The sequence below is a fragment of the Trachurus trachurus genome, assembly GCF_905171665.1.
Source record: "Trachurus trachurus genome assembly, chromosome: 14".
In the NCBI taxonomy this organism is placed as follows: Eukaryota; Metazoa; Chordata; class Actinopteri; order Carangiformes; family Carangidae; genus Trachurus; species Trachurus trachurus.
The window spans coordinates 16530555-16554052 of NC_139903.1; the positions used below are offsets into that span (position 1 = coordinate 16530555).

At 42.4% G+C, this 23498-nt stretch overlaps 3 protein-coding genes across 4 annotated transcripts; all 3 read right to left on the minus strand.

Moving 5' to 3' along the window:
• Positions 1-199: 199 nt before the first annotated feature.
• On the minus strand, positions 200-4424 carry srsf1b (serine and arginine rich splicing factor 1b). Of its 2 annotated transcripts, XR_014595923.1 has the most exons (5): positions 3956-4424; positions 2766-2977; positions 2494-2666; positions 1081-1822; positions 200-736 (listed from the first exon to the last, which is right to left on the minus strand). XR_014595923.1 is itself a non-coding variant. In XM_083986536.1 (4 exons), the coding sequence occupies exons 1-4, from the start codon at positions 4144-4146 to the stop codon at positions 1625-1627; spliced, it is 774 nt and encodes a 257-aa protein (XP_083842662.1). In that variant the 5' UTR covers positions 4147-4424; the 3' UTR covers positions 200-1624. The 2 variants fall into 2 exon arrangements, 1 of the variants encoding a protein (XP_083842662.1); XM_083986536.1 differs by having other exon boundaries at positions 200-1822.
• Positions 4425-5200: 776 nt separating this feature from the next.
• pigs (phosphatidylinositol glycan anchor biosynthesis, class S) lies at positions 5201-10973 on the minus strand (the record flags this gene model as incomplete). The annotated part of the gene is made up of 12 exons (XM_083985928.1): positions 5201-5769; positions 6435-6645; positions 6729-6829; positions 7437-7582; positions 7693-7807; positions 7894-8036; positions 8137-8377; positions 8945-9036; positions 9126-9215; positions 9306-9417; positions 9510-9649; positions 10955-10973. The coding sequence occupies 12 exons, from the start codon at positions 10971-10973 to the stop codon at positions 5491-5493; spliced, it is 1689 nt and encodes a 562-aa protein (XP_083842054.1). The 3' UTR covers positions 5201-5490.
• Positions 10974-12578: 1605 nt separating this feature from the next.
• aldocb (aldolase C, fructose-bisphosphate, b) lies at positions 12579-22998 on the minus strand. The gene is made up of 9 exons (XM_083986213.1): positions 22917-22998; positions 16731-16847; positions 16175-16386; positions 15482-15536; positions 14697-14857; positions 14523-14606; positions 14232-14406; positions 13800-13999; positions 12579-13711 (listed from the first exon to the last, which is right to left on the minus strand). The coding sequence occupies exons 2-9, from the start codon at positions 16840-16842 to the stop codon at positions 13619-13621; spliced, it is 1092 nt and encodes a 363-aa protein (XP_083842339.1). The 5' UTR covers positions 16843-16847; positions 22917-22998; the 3' UTR covers positions 12579-13618.
• Between the last annotated feature and the right edge of the window lie 500 nt (positions 22999-23498).

Below are 23498 nucleotides of genomic sequence, written 5' to 3' on the forward strand. Positions count from 1 at the left end.
TTATTCTTTCACCCGAGTTAAATGACTGCTGTGTGGAAAACCACGCTGTGGTCCGTAATCGAGGAACTGTTGTGTACTGAAGGACAAATCTCACAGTATTTGCACTTGGAATATAATCACTGATAAAAGAAAATACACAGGTATGAATTCATGTTTTTGAAATTTTATTAAAAGAGAATAAAGCTTTGAAAATCAGAAATCCTCCTCCTCTGGAAAAAACTAACATAACAAAAAAAAAAGGAAAAAAAAAAAGAAGATACAAACCACATTAAGGTCACATTCCCTTGTCATCTCCCAGTCCGCCCTCTTCCCCTTCCTCCTGTTAATGGTTGCCCACTATTTACCACTCTCCTTTCGTGTGGGGATCCATCCTGCACCTCCCAGCCCTCCTCCTGGACTTGTTCCCAGCTTTGCTCTTCTCATTTACGATAAATTAAAAAAACAAAATCTGAAAAATAAATTGCTCATCTTGTTGCCGCCAGTAACTGCATCTCTGAGGTCCCGCCGTAATTGGAAAAAGTAATTTAGATCGTTCGAAAGCCGAATTTAGTTTGAATTTCCACTACAATGTTTCCGGTTTGTCGGGGTTATGTGGACAGGGCCAGGGGTCGGGATCCTCTCCCAGTAAAATGCTCCCATGCTCCATGTATCCATCCTGAAGCCTAATCCTAATCCTGATCTGATCCTGAATCCTGATCCGGCTCCGGATTGGGGAGACAATGAGCCCAGTCCAAACCTTCAGAATACCAGCAGAACCAAAGAGAAGGAGGCAAGTTAGAATCACACCTTCACAAATTATTGAAAATATCAATAAATGCATCTATGAGGAAGTTTACGATGAGAAAAAGCAAGGGACGCCTTCTATGATCAATCCCCCCAAAAAACTATGGTTTACTTTGAAAACTACAAAATGAGCACAAGCAGAAACACGAGCTTCGAACCTTGGGAATACAAATTGTTGTACAGAACTTGTTAGTACTGAAAACATTCCATAACGGTCTATTGTCAAGTGTATGAAAACAAAAAGCTGAACAGGCTTATAATGTAAATTTCACAGTCGACAAGGCACAGACATCATACCATTGGTGCCACATTTGAATCCTCCTCCTCCTCTCCTCCTCCTGTTTATCTTAATATGAACTGTTTCCTCTGTTTCCATCCTATCCTGTTCCTCTGAACTCTACAGAGAGACACACAAGAAGGTCAAAGGACAGCAGTATGTACTTAGAAGCAAAATCTTTTAAAATGAAACAAAACATAAAGCGGGGACAAGCTGAGGAAAAAGTATAGAGAAGCAGAAAAAAAAAGCAGAAACTCATGTTTGTGAGAATGGAACAAGGGAAGCATGGCAGATCAAGAGCAAAATGGGACAATGTACAAAAGCCAGACAAGTGGTTTGTGTACATCTGGTCTGCAAAACTGAGAACCACAAACAAAACTGCCCAAAAAACAAAACAAAAAACAAAAAAAACTACAAGGGGGGAAAGGGGACACACAACATGACAGTACAAACAGGGAGCACAGGGGATGATCCATGGTCATTGTACATGACTTGTTCTGTGATGTGAAGATTTCTTCTCCAGCTCAAGAGGTACTCCACTGCTTCAGGTGAGGTCCGGTGGATTTAGGTGCGAGAACGGGAGCGGGACCGGGAACGGGAACGCCGCGGTGAGTAACGTGGAGATGCTCTGCCGCCGCGACGAGGTGAGTAGCTGCGAGACCCGCTCTTGCTCCGGCTGCGACTGCGGCTACGAGAGCGAGAGCGACCGTAGCTGGGGCTGCGAGGTCCGTCCGTCTTCACCCGGATGTAGGCCGTCTCTCCCTGAACACACGTGTACACAACATGAGTCAGCAGTCATTTAAAGGGATAGTTCAACGTTTTGGCAAAATGGCCCATTGCCATAATCCCTACAGTTTTAGGAGTAGGTTCGTTACCTTTAATTGTCGGTGCAAGCTATTTTTAGAACGGCAGAGCTGCGAGCTACGCTACGCAGTGTAGGCTAATGGGATTTCTTGGTTTCCCTCATCAAATACACAATCCAACAACTCAAACGCTCTCGTGGACAAGTTGTGACCAGCACATAGCGTTACATTCTGTTATTATCTCATAGCGTGGTGAATGTGCAGGTCACAACTTGTCCACCGGAGCGTTTTGGAGTTGTTGGATTGTGTATTTGATGAGTTTGATGAAGGAAACCAAGAAATTCCATTAGCCAATGTAGCGTAGCTCTGAGCAGCTCGTGGCTCTGCTCCGCCGTTCTAAAAATACCGACAATTAAAGGTAACAAACGTACTCCTAAAACCATAAGGATTATGGCAATGGGCCAATTTTCCAAAAATGTTGAAATCCCTTTAAGTAAGGAGCAAGTTGAAAAATCTGTAATTACAGATGATTTTTTTTTTTTTGCACAAATCTGCACATTACAGATTTGTAATGTGCAGATTTGTGCAAAAAAAATTCAAGTTACTCTGAGGTTTTCAGTCTTTACATACCTCATGAGAGCGAAACTTGGTGTTGTCCAGTTTACGAACGGCGTAGGTCATGTCTTCTTTGCGTACAAACTCCACGACTCCGGTGCCGTCACGGAACACATCAGCGTAGCAAACATCACCTGCCTCTCGCATGTGATCCTTCAGGTCCTGCCAGCTTCCACTGGGGGGAAGACCTGACAGGAAGAAGGTAGCGTAAGACTCATTGTCATCTCTACACTTTGAGAAAAGTGTAAAACAAACGAACAAAAAACGAGAAGGAACACAGCACCCACCTGACACAACAACTCTGTATTCAGAGCGGCGGGATGGGGGGCCGTACCTTCCCCTCGGGGGTCCCATTGCCCCACCACCACCACCGCCGCCACCTCTGTCCCCTCCACCTCCGCCGCCGCCGCCTCCCCTTCCACTTCTAGGAAACTCGACACGCAGGCGGTATCCATCGTAGTCATAACCATCACGGCCGTAAACAGCATCCTCAGCATCCCTGTGGATTCAAACAGTTTCCACTCATCAAACATCAATCTCATGTTTTACAACTTGCAATTATTCGCCGAAGTGAACGTAAGCTTGGTAATGTCACTACTAATCTAATTAATCATCCTGGTTTATTCATGAAGAAAGAAACAGAAGAGAGAGGTCAACGTGATCAATGAATACACATTATGCACTTAAAGACCTGAACACAAAAGGACAAGGAATGGCCGCTATGAAAGCACTGCACAACATTTTATTGTAGATTCTTAGATTAATCTATCAATACTAGTTAATGAATGTCACTCTGAATGCTAGTGTTTTAATGTGTTTATAAGGCTCACACTAACCTTGGTCTTGAATAACTAAGAAATTGTCTGTTTTAATAAATTAGTCTTTCTTGAGGAGTGTTTAATCATCCATCACTCAAATGCCACAACATACAGGCAGCAAATGTTCACAATGATTTAATTTTGAATTTATTGAGATCGCAGCATTGTGTTGCTTTTGGAGATCTTTTAGTGTCCTTCACTTCACTCAAACGGCTTCTTTTTACGTGATTTCTTGATTCAACAGGTCTGGAAGTGGCTTATCACAATTAGTTCATGATCGAACAAGGAGGGGGGAGGGGGCAAATACTTTTCCCACACAGGGCCAGGTAGGTTTGATTAGCTTTTTTCCCCCCCTTTCTTTTTGCCTTAATAGGCTAAATGAAATCATCATTTGAAAAATGCATTTTATATCTACTTAGGTTATCTTTGTCTGATATTAAAATTTGTTTGATGATCTTAAACATTTAGATGCGACAAATATGCAAAAAAAAAAAAAAAGTATGAAATCAATCAGGAAGGGGGCACTGTATAACTGCAGATCATTGAATAAACTACTGAGTGTGTGTGTGTGGTAGTATCTTTTCTAAACAAATGAACTACTAGGGGTGAGATTAGGGTGAGACTGAGGGGGGTGAGAGAGAGAGATGGCTGCAGCTCACCTCGGGTCCTCGAACTGCACGAAGGCAAACGGCGGTCCTCCTCTCCGGTTCTTCAGATCAATATCGCGGATTGCTCCGTATTTGTAAAACAAGTCTTCGACGTCTTTTGAGCGGATATCTGGTGGGAGATTCCCCACGTAGATACGACAGTCGTTTGTCCCGGCGGGTCCTCTAACAACACCTCCGGACATGCTGGCTAGCCTAGCACACAAAGCTGGGTAACTGTTAGCGTCAACAGTCAAAGGAAGTTAGCAAGCAGAGTAGCAGGTTTCCCTCCTCACGGATAAACGATAAAAAACGACGCTTAGGTTATCAACCGAGCATAAAAACGGAGACGATAATTATTTAGTTGCAGTTCCGTCTAAATGGAAACTGAAATATCTCCAGGTAGATATCGAAAAAATCACATAAACTACAGCGAAAAGTTGAAAGCTGCGTCTCCACGAACTCCACCATCAACGCCTTGTTCTTGTCCTTCTTCGCCGCTGTAATAAGAGTTGCTCAGCCCGCTTTAAAATGCTCACAACGCCGCCTGCTGGAGCTCCGGGTCACATCATCCAGACCATAGACTGAACATAAAAAGAGTCTCGCACCAAGGTCCATGTGGAGCTTTCGATCGAGCAAATGATCTCAATCAGTTAATGTCAAGTCAAACATTTACAAAACGACTGAAGAAACTTGCAGCAAATGATGTGGAAAAGTGGGTTTTATGGCACCTTTTTATACTTACTTTACATAATTCCAAAGATAATGTGGCAACATAGCTAAGAACTGTTTTCATGAAACTACTTTAAAGGCAAATGCATCCCGGTTGCATTACATTAACTGTATTTCTCCATGATTATTTAATAACAATTTGATTTCAATGGGCTCTATGCACAGCTCCACTACTTCCTGAACTTAGTGCTTCCTGTCTTACATCATTGGACAAACTGATTAATCCAAGTGTGTCTGAGTAGTCACAATGGCCAGATACACCTGGATTAATCAGTTTGTCCAATAATGTAAGACAGGAAATAAAGGAGCTTGTTAAAGTTCAGGAAGTAGTGGAGTTGTGCATAAAGCCTATTACATCAGTCAGACAACACCATAGACCGGTTAGAATGAGCTGCTATTGAAAGCTCTTGGAAAGGCAGGTAAGTGTACCCTGTGTTGATATACTGTATATATTTGTAAAAACTTTGAGATAAAACTGCACATTAATGCCAGTTAGGAAGCAAAGACAAGAGGCAAAACATTGTTTCAACTTGGTCTTTATTTATTAATAACTTAGGATAGAAAGTGGAATTCATATATAAAACTTTTACTTATTTACAACAAGTCAAGCTTTCAGTAGTACAGTGTCCCGACACCCGCAGCATTCTTACATTAAAATCTTAAACACAATTCCTCAGACAAAACAATAAAAACTGATTTGTAAACCCCCATACTTGAATTCTGCAAATGAGCCCGTCTTCATGCTTCCTTTGTACCTAAATGTCAAGGCCACACACAAAACATTTTGTTCATCACATCTTCTTCTCCTCAAGTGTTTCTTAGTCTTTCTTTGCTTGTTTTTCTCTGCGTTTCTGTCTCGCCTCTGACACGATTTTGAGCAGTGACAGTAGAATAGGCACACACATGGGCAGGAAGAGTGGTATGTAGATGGCAAATTTCTGGTCGTCAGGGAAGTAGAGGAGGTGAAGCAGTGAAGGGTCGAAGAACGCTCTCTCCGAAGCCAAGATGGCCTCTTTGCTGTACTGCAGGGCGAAGCCGAGGTTCCCGGCCTCCAGCTCGGCCACAGCCAGCTGCAGAGACGTGACAGCGCTGGACACCTGAGAGACAGTAGCAAAGACAGTCACAAGTTAGATACACCTGCTGTTCATTTAAATAACAAATAAGCCAATGCGATATATCACACGGAGTTGACCGTCATTGCATTGCATTCAAGGAAAAAAAAAAGGACAAGCTGTTATTTCTGTGTATGTATGCGCAGCCTAGGAAGTTAATTGTTACAATAGCTTAATTTAGGCTTAAGAGTTCATTTTTATTTTCCTAATTCAGATTCATATTCATATTCAGAATTACTTTATTTATCCTCAGAGGGAAATTTTTCAGAAATCAACACAAAGTGAGATAGAAAATATCATTACTAAAATAAAAAAACAGATTATACAGAATAAAATAAGATTAAATAGAAAAAAATATAATAATTCACATTCAGCAGCATGCACATCCTTCCCTTTGACTTTATTTGCGGACGAGACGGAAGCTGCATGAGTCAACATGAGGTTTGTCACACTGATTAATGAATGTGGGAAATGAAGCCAGGTATTAAGCCAACACGAGGTGCTTCAGTGTGCGTGTGTGTGTGTGACTGCAAACCCATTAAAAAAACACCAGATTAAAGGTACACAAAAGTAGTTCACGTCTGTACACCAAAATCTTCTCCAAGTATACACACAAATTACATGCAGCTGTGTGTGTGTGTGCAACTTACCTGTTCAGCAATGTTGTCATTGATGACAATATTACCGATCTGGTCCAGCAGCTGCGCCAGTGAGGTGATGGTCGTGGTTGCCGTGGCAACATTTTCCACACTCCGACTCCACATGAGGCGATCCAGCTCCCAGTCGGCCAGTCCTGCGCTGCCACACGGCGCCATCAGAAAGCCAGGAGGAGGGGAGGACGACTGCACACCCAGCAGGAGTCTGACAGGAAACAGCACAGTTACCGCTTGTCATCAGAACAAAGGAAAACCTCAATACGCGATAGATAATAGATGCTCATTTACCGAAGCTGTGCGAGGAAGACTCCCATAACTTTAGCCATGTTGATGTTGATGTCAACGGGGAACACCGCTTCCGATCCATAGAAGTCATTTACATTATAAACCTACAGAAAGACATCATTGTTAACTCAGAAATCAAGTCAATTAATTGAGTGCACAACTTGCAGGTCACAGTGACGTGAACTCCGCTCGTAGTTACTGTGAGTCAGAGCAATAAAACAGTGACTACAGAAACTACAGAAACGCAAACACATAGGAAATGGTAGGCAGATATAGATGTACTCCTGCTTCATCCCTTTGAATGCAGGTAGTAGCTAACTAATGCAGTCTAACATGTTTTAGAGAGGCATGATCATCTTTACTTTGGGACTGACTGTGTGAGTGAGCAGAGCAGAGGTTCACGTCGCTATCTGGCAACCTCGAGTCTTGGGGGTAAGGGAGGGGAAACAACGTGCTGCTTTGTTTTGAATTTGACTGCAGCAAAGTTTTGGCCACATTCTTACATACAGCTCATGAGAAACAATGTTTCTAAACTCATAGTGGTAGAAAAACTCTATTCCAACTGGATGAATCTAGTTGGAAAATTCTACAACACTGGTCCGATATTTAGGCTATCCATGTTCAGAAACTACATAGTGTTGCTTAATGAGCTATAAACATTCATTGTATTTAAACAACTATCACCCAATACTGTCTTTAATAACGTCTCACCATAATCCCACCCCAGCGAGGAGAGTGAAACGCATTAGAAGGAACTTCCTGTTTCCTGTGGTCGTGGATGTAAAGAGGTGTATGGTGGGCATCTGGCACATACAGGAGGAAATTCAACACCGGGTTGGAGGATGCTGCGTTGGAGCCTGGAAATGAAAAAAAAAACAAAAGAAAAAACAAAACAGTTATTAATATGAATGCAGTAAAAATTAGACAAATAGGGATTAATCATCATTCTGTGCCCATTTTCTTTTACCAAGTCTCGCCTCCACAGGGTTGATGACGTGAGCGAGGCTGTCAGCGTTGAGTGTGTAGGAGCTGCGGCTGCTGTCGAAGCGAGGGTTGACACCGAGCACGGCGTAGTATAATGTCTGCAAGGAGAATGTACACATCAACACACAGCTGAGCGTGTTGTCACAGTGACAGGGCCGCTACACACACACACACACACACATACCTGAGAGTCAATGCTGAAGTTGGCTATAGGGGAGAGTTTTGTAAGCAATGGTCGGATGTAGGTGTGAACGGCACCTTCTATGTCCCAGTGCAGCCGGTGGGACTTTGGGTCTGGATTCAACAGGCTGAACGTCATCTCATAACCTAAAGAGGAGAATCAGCAGAGAGCGGAGAGTGTTCACACTGATGAAGTGTTTTCTGACCTGAACAAAAGCTTTATGGCTGTCCTGAAACAAACACCAACCTGGGCTGGATTTGAAGGCCCTCATGCTGTCAGCGATGCTCTCCTTGCTGCCGGGGCTGAGACGGACTCTGTCGCTCAGGGCAGCATTGATGTCAGTGTGGCTGAAAGACATCACCTGCAGCACCTGCTTAATCCGAGGCTCCAGGTGAGCCAGCAGCTGGTCCAGAGTCTTGCCCACTCTCATCTGGGCACCAATACGAAGCAATGCCGTGCGTCTCTGACCGATATAAACATCCACATCCTGAGAGGTGTGAAGGTACAAGTAGGTATTCAGTGAGGTATTATCCCAAACTTTACAGAAGGCACTGCATTCAGATAATAATTAATAAACTCTCTTGTGGTTAAAACCGCTCCCTCCTACTACACCAGTGGCAGGAGAGAGTGGAGAAGATACTGTATATGTAATGGAGAAGATAACAGCACACCTTCATCTTAAGATGGACATTTTCAGAACAAGATGGGCTCCAGTAAGCAAATACTTAAATCTACCAATGTGAAATGCTGTCAAACTATGCTGTCTCAGGAGAACTGTCCAAGTGTATTTGTGATTTATGCAGAAGAATGTCAGAAACAATCCAGCCTAAGTTGTTTGCCAAACTGTTATTGGTTCGACTGTTCAGTTTACACATCGCTTGAATAACTTGAATAAATCTGATGTAAACCAAAATATATGTGTATATACATATGGATGCCAATAAATACTTGGTTCAAAAGATAATAATTAATAATATAACACAGGAAATAAAGAACAGGATGGTCAACTAACCAAACAATGCTCATTACAGAAATATAGGAAATAAGAAAATACCTGAGGCAACAGAGAAGAAGACTCTGGGATCACGTACACAACCAAAGAACCACATGGACTCTCGCTGAGTGTATGTAGAGACAGATCTGCCTCTGTAGACGGACAACAAGAAGAGGCAGAGAAACATCACTACATGTGTTTATAATGTTTGCATGTGAACTGATCTCAAACAGCTGCTCACCTGCAGCGGAGGGCTGGTCCAGGGCGTCCTCCTCCATGACTGTTGCCGTGCGGTACTTTGTTTCATAACTGTACTTCAAACTTGTGTCCTCTGGAAACACAGTCATTGGAGACAAGAATGAACATGTAGTCTGCACATTATATCTTCATATAAGAGCGAGAGACAACATTAAGAAATCACCATCTATTCCGTGCTTCTCATCCTGTGTCTGGGTCAGTGGGAACTTCTTCTGCTGCTCTGGGGTCACTGTCCCACGAGCAAACACAACCTCCACATCAGCACTTAAATGCAGCTGCAAAAAGAAGGAGAGGTTTTTAAAAAGGTACAGGTGTATTATATGTGGAAGATACTGGGCCAGAAGATGGTGGAGTCATTAAAACAAACCTGCAGCTTGGCCAACTCCTGTATCTGACTGACAGGCAGCCACGCACGGTACGTTTCAGTTGTCCGCCACCACAGAGGGACTCCCACGATGATGACCACTGCTGCTATGGACAAAGCAGCCAGCTGGCCTCGTCTGCGCTCTGAGAGACACACAAATATGGAGAATAATGTCAACAGGATTTCATTTAATTTTTATTTTCATCAGTGATCAATAAAAACATTCTGTATTATTCATTAAGCAGCAGTGCAATACATAAAATAGCACGTTGCCTTTAACAATTGAAGTAGGGAGGTACAAGGGTATACCAGAAGAGCGACCTTGCTAGTTGCCACTGTTAAAGATGAGTTGCATTTTGTTTCATTGTCCTCTGTATGATAAACTGAGACATTCCCTGTATGAGATGAAGAACCCAGACCTATTCTGGATGTCTGAACATGATATGTTGTGTTGGTTTGTTAAAGAGGAGATCTATGCTCTAGCTAGAGGAGCTTGGAAATTGAGACAGGAAGGATTATATATCCCAAATAAAATCGTGGTTTGCTGCTTGTTGTTCTGTATCCTGGAAGCCTGTCTGTTTCTGATTTAGTGTGCTCTGTTTTTTTTATTATCCTTTCTTTTCCTTTAAGAGACACACTATAGCCACTCTTGAATGTATGCATTTAAATGTTTAGTGTCCTATAAGCCCGTGTGGGCTGGGCACAAAAAGAATGTGCATGGCACTTAAATAAAACAATCAATCAATGTAAATGTTCTTTGCATTAATGTCACATATACATGGATTTGTCAATAGATCCACAAGGAAAATACAAATTCTGTCACGTGATGTCTGTACAATCTGTATAGTCTGTATTAATCGTTACATCTACATCAATACATTTACGCGATTGTCCCTCAATGGACACGACTGTTAGCATACCAATAATACTGATACTAATGATGTTTAGACTGAGCTAGATGCAACCCATACGATTTTATTCAAGTATTAAGTTGCAAACATGTAAGATCTTAAGGAGAAAACATTCATTTGTCAACCTGGCTGTAAGACTGGTTGGTTTGGTTGTAGATCTACAAACAAACAAAACACACGGAGAAACTGTGTGTTTCAATGTGGTTGCGGGTTAATTTTTTACCTCTAAATGTATGGTTGATTGTGGAGTAAAATGAATACAAAGGACCCAAAGTGGGAAACAGCTGCAGGTTCGCTTGCAGCAGTGTGACAGGGTCAGTGCATCACTGCAGCAGCCGCCGGTGTGGCTAGTTAGCATTTAGCTCCAGAGGGCGATAACATGGAGAAAACAGCCGCCTCAAACCACCCTGTCTACGGCTGTTGAACTGGCCGAAACGCTCCGATAAACCGCGGTGAACTGGTGTGAATACTGTTGACATGTCCCATTTGAATAAGGGAAAGCCCATATGTACAAGAGTGAGCTGTACAATTACTCACCTACTTCCGTGGTAGCCATTTCAGTTGGTGAAGGGGCTGCGGTGCGTTTGTTGATGCAGCACAGTCAGTCACAGTCACATGATCTACATTTATACAAAAAAACAAACACAGAAACAAATCTCTCACTATTTAAACAATAAGATTAACATTATTATGAAACGCTCTGAGAGGGTTTGAGAGTATGAGCGAATTAAACGATTAAGAGACAGACTCAAGGACAATCACCGCCCACCCCACTCACACGATGAGCATATTAAACGCACAACACCATGTGAGCTATTTTCTCAACCAGCGCCCCTTGTGGTGGCCTCAGTCATTGCGCTGGAGAAATTAACATGATTTCCATTGAGCTGTGGAGTTAAAAATTACATAAGAATAAATAAATAGAAAAGCATTTTCATCACTAAAATTAATTTATGTTAATTTAGAATTTGGAAATTCTATTATTCATTGTATTTATTTATATGCATGTACTTCTTTGTCCATCATACTTCATGGAAATAATAATGAATATAAAAATACAAAGAGTGACTTACACAGTGTGACCTTGTTGAGAGTGAGACTATGTACATACATGAGGTTTAGTGGTGTGGTTTAGCTGGCATGTAAATGAGAGGAGTGTTTTCATTATTTTGTTCACCTTGTTTGCAAATGTTGGAGGACAAAAATGTTACAAGATCGTACAACAGAGTGCATGTCTGTTGTCATAAAAGGAAGAGCACATGTTATTGATAACACTATTATTCAGGTGTCAAAATAAAACTCCTGCTTTTTAAATTGTATTTAAGCAAAAGTTTTGATATATTACCAGACTAATGTGCTTAGAAATAGTACAAGTACTCCCTGTGCAGAAAGGCCCTGGTAAGTGTTATCATGTTTCCCTAACCCTAACCCTAACCCTTCATTACTATTATTAAGTATTAAGTGCACTTGATGCTCTATGCAGCTTCCTGGCAGCTCCTGAGCATTAAGTGGCAGTGTATTAAGCCCATTTTAGCTAAAATCCCTGCATCTAAAGTCTGACTGAAATACACAGGCACATTTTGCAGTAGCTATGCACATTTGACGGAGCATTTATCCTTGTGGCAGATGTACACGACATCATCAAACTGTAAATGCTGATCCATCATGTATCTACTGGGAAAGAAATTTAGATGAATTTATTTCTATCTTATAGTCTTCACTTTCTTTATAAACAAAGACAAGTCTTATCTGACAGATGTTTTTGAGGGAAATATGTCTTTCGTGTTGAAATCCTAACAGCTCATAGACATTTGAAAGCTGACAAACAGACACTTTGAGACCAATCTGTAATTTGGATGTCAAACCAGACAGTTTAGAAAACAGATATCACTTTAAAAAAAAAAAAAAAAAAAACACTGTAGCCTATTCCATAGCTGACATACGGTGGAGAAAATGGAAATATTCCAAAACTGAATTTATACTTCAATCTGTTATTTCCCACCACTGACTGTACATATACCTTGGCTTGCCTTACATCACTGTATAAAATGTTCCTGACAGTGTAAAACAGTCCACCGTCGGAGTAGGAGGTAGAGCATCATCACACAAAGACAAGGCTGCTGGTTTTTAATGTTTATTTTAGTTTATTTTTCTCCACTATTTGACACACCAAGTGCTTCAAGAACAATATTAACATCACAAACGTCACAGTTTTCCAACACAGCAGTGACTGTTTCCCCACTGCTAACCCCACGAATTGGTCCACTTCTTGGGTACGTCAATGGAAATCGTCTTGTCTGTCCGTGGGGTGGGCCGGGGGAAGTCAGGAGTGGGCGATGATGACACACAAGCATCACATAATATCGACACCTTCACACAACTGAATACATTAATTACTGTATGTAATTTAAAGCTAATGTTATACTTAGAAGAGACAAGATGACACGACGAGACGTCCTCTGATTAGTGGTGATTAGAAGCGCGAGAACAGAAAGGTTAGGATGAATCCTGGTGTGTAACGGTTCATTAAAGTGTGACTGACCTCTGCTGGAGCTACAGCTGTCTGAAAGTACAACCAGCACTCTACGCTCAAGGACAGTCGCTCAACGAGAGATCAACTCAGCTTGAAAAGTCTTCACACTGTTTGTCTTTTCGTCTTGTCCCGTGTACTGATGCCACTAAATGATGGGTTGGTCCCACTGTCAACGGAGGGTGTTTTCAGGATGAGCCGACACTTTTGCTCTGACAGAAGCGAAACAGATACACACAAGCTGATCTGCACTGCTCGAGATTGGTCATGTGGGGGGGGGGAATGGAGAAAACATAGGGCGCATTTACGAGGAGGCGTGAATTGAATACTGACTGATTATCTTGATTTACTTCATCTCTGAGCCCAGTTACTGTTACAGTGACAGACAGCTTGACATGAAATAAAAGAGTTGTCCACTTCAGCCCTAAATTGTCTCAAAAGTGTTTGACCAAATAGACAAAAAATAAAAAATAAACAGCCTGTTCCCTTTAGTATTTTGTGTTATGTTTTTAAATACATGTATCTAATTATATCATTTTAAATAACTCTGACAACTCTAAAGTACAGTAGACAGCGCAGGCCTGTGATTGACGGATGTGTGAGGGGGGAAATAGCAGAGCAGATATAAGACTATAATAACTAGGCCACAACAGTATGTGGTGGTTCGATGTTTAGTAGGCGTGGTTCGCCACGTAGAGGGATTTTCCTGTGGCGCCGGCAGTTCCAGAAGACTCGTACTTGCCGAGCGCAGCCTGACTGTTTGCCTGAAGAGGAACAAGAAAAAAAAAAACAGTTTAAGCTTATGATTCATTTTACTCTGCAAAGACGTGACCGTATCTGTCGTTGTCTGACCTCAGCACGTTTGATGAACTCCTCAGTCGCTGCCTTCTCGTTGGCCAGCTCTCCTTTCCATGCGTTCAGGGCGGAGGCCTGCAGGGCGCGGCCGTAGGAGAAGGTCAGGGCCCAGGGTCGGGCGAGTGGGCAGTTGTTCATAGCGTTAAGGTTCACACTGGCCTCCTCTTCTGACTGGCCTCCGGACAAGAAGGTCACTCCTGGGGAGAGACAGAAACAAGACAGAGAACTGGTCAGACCAGGTTTCATTGGACATTTAAGCCTTTCAACGCTAAAAACAAATAAATAATGTGGAAATTAATGGATAATGCTGTATTTCATGGGTACATTTACATCAGGTTCAGACTCCTGAGAACCAATAGAAATGATTAAACATTTGAATCTCAGTTGTCTATAAGTTGTTGTTCACATTTAATACACAGTTTCTCTGACCTGGGACAGCGGGGGGCACGGTGCGGCGCAGGGCAGTGACGGTGGCCATGGCGATTTCCTCGTTGCTGTACTTGGTGGGGCAGGAGTGTCCGGCTGTGACCATGTTGGGTTTGAGCAGTGTCCCCTCCAGGTACACGTGGTGGTCTGACAGAGCCTTGTAACATGCAGCTAGCACCTGGCAGCAGAAAGCACACACGAAGGTCAGAGGACAGAGACAGTCAACGTGTCTCACAATAAACAGGACTTCAACAGTGGTTTGTGTTGTATACAGTATATTCTCCTGAAATTTACCTTCTCAGTGACGTACTGGCAACGCTTCAGGTCATGGTCTCCATCAGGAAGGATCTCAGGCTCCACAATAGGAACAATACCATTCTAGGAGACATTACAAAGTATAGATTTAAAATAAAACTCTTATATTCTTAGAGATCCCCCCCCCTGAATGGTATGCAATCTCACACCAACCTGCTGGCAGATGCTGGCATATCGTGCCAGCACATTAGCATTCTCAAAGATGGCCAGGTCAGACGGCGTGGTGTCGCTGATCTTCAGCACACAGCGCCACTTGGCGAAGTCTGCACCGTCCTTCTTGTACTGCGCGCAGCGCTCGGACAGCCCGTCCAGACCTGCAGTCAACAACACACATCACATCGCACAGAGACACTGATTAGAAATGTAACAGGGTAACTGATCAATAACTGATTGAAGTTCGTCAAAATTAATTTATCCATTCATTCAGATTCAGATTATTTAGTCAGCAGGTTATTTTGCTGGCTTTTATTTTCATTATTAAGGCTTCATTGTGTTATTTATTTTTTTTGCCCCAAATCACATTACAAGATTAACTTCAGTCAAATTGAAATGCATGTAAAGTTTCATGAGTTATTTTGTCATGTTTTGTAAGTGCTGTCATCTGTAATAGCATGTGTTTTAGCTGAGTGAAGCTGTGTTTATTACTGCTTATAACCTTTAACTGCTCTAACGGTCAGCTGTTAATGTAAACATCAACCATTTGGGTGTAGTTTAAGTGTATTTAGGTGTGTTTATTGCATTTTATTTCAATGTATAGGGGCAGGAGCTGTGTCTGATATGCGTTACCACCAACCACTGTGTTACTGTGTTTAATGAAGCTGAAAGAAGTGGAAGTGTGTTATCTTCAACCTGCTGAGCCTGAACCGAACTAAAGGGGTTGGAGAAACACAGCAGCGGAGGTTTGCATTGTTGAGAGTGTGTTCCTAATGCTTTCCTACCCTGAGTGGTGGTCTCTCCGTTTGTTCCAGCGAGGGGCACAACACCTTTGTCCACCTGTACGGACAGAAACAGAAATTGTTTTCAGCACCTGGAAGCTCTTTCACCCAGTTTGTTCTCACAACCTGACCCTCTGCTGTGGGTGTGTCTGTGTGTGTGTCTAAACATGCTGACAGTGACTCTGTGTTTTCATACACAGTGTGGGAGCCTTTTAGTTTCACCTGCCAAACACATGAGCACTGTCTCTTTGCCAACAGAGCTAGAAAAACTTGGCCGTAACATAATATCAACACAGAGGAAGTGGGGAGCAAACAGCCACCAAATAAGGCAGAAAATCTAAGACTCAAAAAGTAATGTTTCGCCAGTAGCAATTAAAATGTTGTAGATGATGTGAAGGACTGGGAAGCTGCTGTATCTCATCTGAAGAACTATACTCTGAGGCGTTATAGTGAGGGAAATAAGTATTTGATCCCCTGCTGATTTTGTAAGTTTGCTCCCCCACAAAGAAATAGATGGTCAGTAGTTTTTATAGTGTTTATTTTAACACAGAGAGACAAAATATCAACATAAAATCCAGAAATAATATCATCATAAGAAAGGTTATAAATGAATGTACATTTGATCGAGTGAAATAAAGGCAAAAATCACAAGTGTGTGCTACTGTATGCTATTAAATGTGATTAAGAATTGTTTACCTTGATGCCAACAACGATGCCGCGGTCTTTGATGAGCTTGGAGAAGTTGGTGCCGTCGTCTGTGTTCTGGTACAGGGTTTCGTGGAAGAAGATGACTCCTCCGATGCAGCTGTCGATGCGCTGGTCGGCTGTGAAGAGCAGCTGGCGATAGCGGCGCCTGTTCTCCTCCGTGTTCTCAACCCCGATGGGGTTCAGGCGCTTCGCCATGCTGCCTGTAAACAGCACACAGTAAACAGAATTATTCACAAACACGCATGACTGCGCAGTTAATTCATGAATTCATTTGACACGTTATAATTTTTGTTTTATAATATTTGAGGGAATTTTCAAAGATGTTTCTGTGTTGTGTATAATGACTGAAACCATAAAATACAATTTCAATGTCTTTAAAAGCATCCAGGTGACTGTCATATCTTGTTTTGTGAGTATTTTGTAGAAGGTTTGGTGCAATAAGATTCATAATGACACATGATCCTGCTGTATCTGATCACAGCACAGATTAATCATTTTGATTTTTAGCATGTGCATCCACACACACAGACATGTAAGTGCATACCGGTGGACTCATCGGCTGCAAGGATGCCTTTTCCTGGAGCTACTATCCTCTGGGCGATTTCCTGCAGCTCCTTCTTCTGCTCAGGAGTCAGTGCGGGATACTGGTGAGTCATGGTGGCTGAAAGAGAGAGAGAGAGAGGCACAGAGAGGTCATACTGTTTCTTGCTTTGTCGACCTGGATGACTGCCCAGCACGGGGCCTCATTTAGTGTCCCTCTATTGTCCACAACATGGCTACCTCGCTGCAGAGCGGAGGGAGGGAGGGCGGGTGAAAACCACTAAACCGTGTGTGTGAAATGTGATAAACGACTGTGAGCAGAGGGAAATGAATGGCACAAAGATGTAGCTGTTATCTACTAGACTCCTGCTAAACCTTTCTCATTGGCACCAGAGGTTGAATGTGACTGTTTTATAAAAAATTATCTTTGATGTGCTCCGTCTTCTCCTCAGTCATACAGAAACCCTGTCGGTGGCGTCACGACGTGCCAACGTGCGCATCCGCACTACCGACCAGATTATGCTGTTCCCTGTTCCCATCTTCACTCTGCCGTAAATAAGCCGTTACGTAACCCCTCCCCTCCCCAACCCCCTTCCGATGCGCAGAAGAGAGAGGGAGAGATTATGTAACCACGCTCCTATATACTCTGCTGCCAGTCCTCATTATAGCTGCAGGACTGGATGCAGCACGGCGTGTTTCCCTCTCCTCAGCAACACTCGGCCTTCTCCTGGTTTCTACCAATGTCATTACGCCCCTCTATGTGCAGTGCACGTACACCTGCTCTTTAGTCCTTTAGCTCTGATTCATACATGATTCGCTTCCGTGTTTTTGGCCCCATTCGGTTTCCTTTAAAACCTCTGTTGCTACTGTCTGACTACAGCGACATCATATGTGGGATTTGTAAATTTCCATGTTCTCACATCACTTAAAAGCACCACTCCCACTAGTGCAGCAGACTGTGCCAGGGAACAAGCTGTGACTTCTCTTTCTGGTTGACTACACCGGGTTGCCAGGCCGCCCCCCCAGCTCACAGCCACACTGTCGCAGCTTTGTTCGGCATCACAACTGAAGCACATGCCACAGTATTGGATCCGCTATAGATGACTCTATTTGATGGATGGAGGCCGATCCTTTAGTGACAAATGCAGAGGTTACCTCCAGTCAGCTGTGTGTGGAGGAATTCGATGCCCTTGCATTTGCCACCCATAGTGAAAGAAAACGGGACACGAACAGCCACATGTCACATAAAGGTCCAACCATGGTGGATGCAGTTAACTCATTCAGTCCAGATTAAAACTGAACTCATGTTTTAGGGTAAAAATCTTTGTCTGGTTTTGTTGCTTATTAACCCAACCAATGTCAATTTTCACGAGCATCACACAAAAGAGAAGCAGAATATGTGTGTAGACTAATTCAGATACTAACACTGACATTCTTGTGTCATACGACTGCTTAATTCCCCACTGTGGCTGGTTTGTTATGGGAGGACAGTGCCTGACATACCCGGTATCCTCTGTGTTAATCCTCAGCTTAAAGCTATGAGATAACAACCTTGGAGCGCACGCACACGCACAAAAGGCCTCTCCGTGAAAGCAGTGTGCAGTTATGACAACACGAGCGTCGAGCACGGCTCACTGCTGATGGTTAAATTCAACATGCAGGTGAAATTAAAGAGGCCCGGCCCACGGGGGGGGGGGACAAACCTCCCCTGAGGGGGAGAAGTCTGACCAGGAGTATAAACTGTGTGCAGACGTCTCTGGTGAATAAAACTCAGTATTTACACTTGATAAAAGGCCGCGCCAAGCGTGCTAGCATTATGCACAGGATTTGAGTATGTTTGCATGTGCATAGCCGTGCATGCTCCACCGTTAGCTAGACTCGGCTCATGCTCAGCAAATATCTGTTATCTTTTGTAAAGCACCTGTGTGCTTCGTCAATGGCTTGCTGTTGGGAAAACATTGCAAAATAATTTGCAAGACAATGTAAAGTCTACATTTTATACAATGTTGAGTCAAACACAAATGTTTCTACAACTAAAATGTCCTTGCTGAATTTTGAGTCAAACAACAACACAATTTTTTATTGTCTGGGCCCATGAATTATGGAGCCTGAAGGACAAACTGTGCACATGTGACCTGCCTCTGACATATGATCAGCCTGCAGCCGGTTTGCTGCAAACACAATGTGGAGCGGGTTGGTTGTTAAAAAACAACAACATACTCAGGCAATACACCTTTAAACCTCTGAACTACTGTCATCTTGTGGGTGTGCGATAAACAGCCAAAGAAGATCACAGAGCTAAAACTGTGTTGTCATGGTGGATGCTATTATGAACAAGCTATTTAAAACACCAATGGTCACATGGGATCAGCATCACCTGTGACTCTCCAGGCAACAGCACTGTGCAGGTGGAGGAAATATTATATTTGTCTGATGTTCACCGTTGTTTTATATTTAATCTCAGGTTGATGGGACGAGACGGGACTCTGAACGTGGTTTGTTTGAAGAATGAGACTGGATTTATAGCTTTTGAAGTCAGTAGCACTGTTACTGCAGCTGTGATTTTTCAAACAGCTGTGCTGGAGGACAAACTGTCTGGTCACAAGTTTTCCCAAAAACCCAAGAGACACTCACGTCAGTGCTTTCTATTTTGGTGTTTGCACCTGATGTGTCTCCAGGGGAGTTTCTCCAAAACTACATGAAGCTCCAGGTAACGCTGCAGACTGAATGATTATCACCTGCTTCTGCCTCCAGAACTAAAATAAGAGAAGTTTCGACACAAGGCTGCGTTTGTTGGTAGAACAAACAGGAGTTTCAATCAAGAGAAGAGTGAGGTTGTTCCTATTTGTCCGTCTACACTTGTTTGTTTAAGCAGTTAAAAGAAGATGTTTCAGAGATTTAACAAATGGCCGGACATTGAAATTGTCTGGTCACTGTGAATATTGTTGGTTTTAATTGAATAATAATGGATGGAAAACACTCAGCACTGAAACGTTCATTGTTCATCCAGTCTCATCATAGAGTTTGATTTCCCTTGATCGATTGAAAGCCCAGATGAAAGGCTAGTGTTTTTTACAGTGTCTGAAATCATTACTGGCCGCATATCTGAGTCATTTAGATAATATTATTGACATAAATACAAGAATTAATGACACTTGATTTTTCATGTAAGGGAGTTAAGAGTTTCATTGGTTTCATAGATAAATATTGTGTTAACAGCTGTGAATTTATTTGAGAAAACATAATGTTTGGTTCAAGTTAAAATTGAGCAGTGTAAGGCGACTGGTTCAAACGATCCTGTGGTGACTGACTACTGTACATTAGAGGTGTGATGCTACAGCAGGACTTAACACATCATCTGTTCACCATCTGTCTGAAGGGAAACTCTGGAGTCAAGTTGATTCCATGTTGAGGTCCATTCATTACTAGTGCCACTAATTAGGTGCATATTGGGTTGGTAAAAAATTATAGAAATGTTGATTAAATGTAGTTCTGATTACATCATTGTTTTAATTTTGAATGGACTAATGTTAATCCTATTATTACTGTAACACACCAGCAGATCCTGGAAATGATTAACAACCTTCAGCCTTGTTCTGGTAGCTCACTAATCTTGTGTTTTCTATGAGGGAATATGGGTGTTTCATCTTCCTTATCAACAAAAATGCATCCTGCTGCAAAAATGTCACTCTGACATGATTTGAGATAATAACCTTCTGATGCACAGGCACACTGTTGCACAGTGTACAGGGGGTTACCCGGTGATGACGAGCATCACTGCATCATTCACTGTACAACAAGTACAGCTTTGAAATGCTTCACGCCAGGCATTTTCGTTGTTTAAAAAAAAGAAAGAAATCTATGAATTTACATTAATATTCACATCAAATTTGATCATTACAAAAGCTATGTGATGGAGAGACAGCTGAGATTATCTTTGCCTTCTCTCCATTGTGTCTGTTATTTTCATCCCAGCCTGTTGCACACAGTGGTCGACCTCAACTCGACAAACACAGCTTCTGCACTGCGACATCAAGATGCAACAGCCAACTCCCTACTGTGGCGTCATGCAGAGCTACTTGTGACCACTGTCATGATGTCACGAATCATCAATCAAACGCAGCCAGCGGTGCTCACACTGGAGACCAGAGCCGACATGCACTCAAGGGAAATAAGTTTAATTAGATCCTAGCTATATCGGAGCGGTAAATACATAATGCAATGCCAGCTTCCTTCCACTCAGCCATCATGTATGTTGATGATGCTGCGGTCTACTTTAAGGTTTCACCTGAGACTCACTTACCAACCCAGGAGGAAGATCAGAGAGAGACCACAGATACATAAACATCAGTCACAGCCCAGACTGGACGTCTACATCTCAAGCAATCGTGCTGCAGCTTGTCGTCTTCGAAGCATTGGTGCAGGCATTAAACTACGAGATGTCTGAAGCTCACGTACTACGCTGCGTAGTATCTGCAGGCAGGGACTCAGGCTGGCATTTGCATAACATATTTAATATTATATAATAGAATAAGCATGTAGGGAGAGAGGATAGGAGCGTTTGAGGGGAAAACGGGATCATGTTCTTGTTGCCACGTCTGCATGATTATCACCACCTCCAAGTTTACCCACCTTCTTTTCTCTACATTGCAAGCTGCATGAGCTTTAAGGAGGTGAAATGGCGCCTGCGAGGGGCAGCACTACTAGTCAAAAGTTGGAAGCTGCTGCTTGCTTTGCTGCGTTTTGTTACCAGACGGGCCGTTGGACTTGGCAACGTTGCACGTCGATGTGTTTGGGCTGTTTCTATCTTCGGGCCTTGGTCCAGCAGCGCTAGCAGGAGCGCTGTTTCCCATGCAGCTCTCTGATATAAGAGCCGATGGAAGACGTCACAGCTGTGTGCGTTGTGCATTCAGAGAGAGGGTGACACTGGTCAGAGTGTGCAGATGTTTCCCTCCCAAACACCTTAAACTAAACTATATTTGTTTAAAACTATTATTATGATAAATCAAAATATATTCTGTGTCTAGATTCCAGTGCTGCTGTATTTGTGTTGCATCTTATATTGTAGATATGACGCCCTTCAGCTATATTATTGATTTACATTACACTGTACATATACTGTACAGCAATAACTAGATTAGTTGATCAACAGAAAATGTTATAGATATTGATTTTCAGTTCAGATGTGAATGGAAAACTGAATATATCTGGGATTGAAACAATTTCCACTTATCAGTGCATCAACAAGATGCTTAGCTTCAATGTCAGTCACTTGTTACAGCTCTGATTCTGGGTGTGGGGCTAACTATAATCCTCATGTTTCATTGATTCTTATGTAGATATTTCTACAAATGTATTTTTAAACTGTTTAGTCTATAAAATATCAGGTAACATCATGTTTTCTTGAATTCATATTCCGTTTTTCATTGATATTAATAAATCATGAAACATGAGATGCAGAAGGTGGCCTTTTTTGCATAAATAGTTTCAATATGAAATGACGAATCAGAGTTTATGAATTAAATTATTGATTAATGAAAATGAAAAAATCATTTCAGCTCCTCAGTGTAAACTAAACTGTGCTGCAGAACCACATATTCTCTGAATGGATGCCACACACACACACACTGAGGTAAAAAGTGTGAGACCATTGATGATGGGAAGAGAGTGTATCCTCCTCCCATGAAGGAGCAGGTCTACGTGCTCTGGCTCTCATACACACTCACACCTCCTCCTCTTCCTCTCCTCCGCCCTCCCTCCTCATCCTCACCACTGCTGCTGCCCTGCTGGTCAATAACCAACAACTGATGTAGCTATCCTTCAGTGCAAAGATAGAAATCTTGGAGCTTCGTCGTATGTTTAAGCCGAGAGAGGACGCAACAGGCTCTCCTCTGAAGGTCATTGTTTTTTCTCTTCCTGTTGCGTATTTCGATGATGTGATGAGATGCGCAACATTTTAACAAAGATAAAGACTTAGAATAATATTTTAATCAAAGGAAACGACGACATTTGTAGCCACACACAGTTAGAGTAGATATTATTTCACGAGTGATAAGATGAAGAAGATGAAGTTGAGTTTAGTGGTGCAGAGCATCATCATCCTTAAAATTATAATCACCATCTATATATGATCAATAACTGATGGGGAGTGTGTAGATGTCCTATCGATCAGGTGAAGGTTTGCTCTTACCTGCTGATGAGTCTGGAAGCGCAGAGAACAGGTGAACCGTTTGAGGAGGATGCGGAACAGTCTCCTGTGTCAGTGCTGCAGCGCAACGTGACCCTTTACACAAGTCTGGAGACTGGGCGGAGCTCGCGCCGCCGCGTCACCGCGACATGTGACCACACGACGCTGACGTGCCGTCGCACATGCGCCGGACAACGTCACACAGCGTGTGCATGGAAAAGAGCGTGAATGCAGCATGATTGTGCAACTTTTCCATCATGGCATGGTGGAAGGACCACTGGCCTTTAGTTTTAATGGCATCAACATGAAACAAAGTAAAAAAAAAAATATATATATATATATATTTGAAAGAAGTAAACTTTTTGGTTCTGTTTAAAATCAAATATGTGGATGTAAGTTGTTCTTTTAGTGGTTATTATGGTGAAGAATGTATTCACTGTTACAGCTATCATTTAGTGTTATTATTTATCATGATTGTTGTTATTATTTACATTTATTTGCAAAATCATTTATTCATAAAAGCAAAAGCCCACTCATTTTGTAATTTTCCATTCGTATTCTGTCTCTCATTTCATAGTTTGCTTT

What these genes read in the sequence shown, in the direction of transcription:
- aldocb (XM_083986213.1), bottom strand. Translation starts at nt 16,842, where the DNA reads ATGACTCACCAGTATCCCGCACTGACTCCTGAGCAGAAGAAGGAGCTG. An exon ending in CGTGCCCCCCGCTGTCCCAG is followed by an intron (nt 14,000 to 14,231) that starts GTCAGAGAAACT and finishes GTCTCTCCCCAG; the next exon opens with GAGTGACCTTCTTGTCCGGA. An exon ending in AGTTCATCAAACGTGCTGAG is followed by an intron (nt 13,712 to 13,799) that starts GTCAGACAACGA and finishes GTTCCTCTTCAG; the next exon opens with GCAAACAGTCAGGCTGCGCT.
- srsf1b (XM_083986536.1), bottom strand. Translation starts at nt 4,146, where the DNA reads ATGTCCGGAGGTGTTGTTAGAGGACCCGCCGGGACAAACGACTGTCGT. An exon ending in ATACAGAGTTGTTGTGTCAG is followed by an intron (nt 2,667 to 2,765) that starts GTGGGTGCTGTG and finishes TCTTCCTGTCAG; the next exon opens with GTCTTCCCCCCAGTGGAAGC. An exon ending in CCAAGTTTCGCTCTCATGAG is followed by an intron (nt 1,823 to 2,493) that starts GTATGTAAAGAC and finishes ACGTGTGTTCAG; the next exon opens with GGAGAGACGGCCTACATCCG.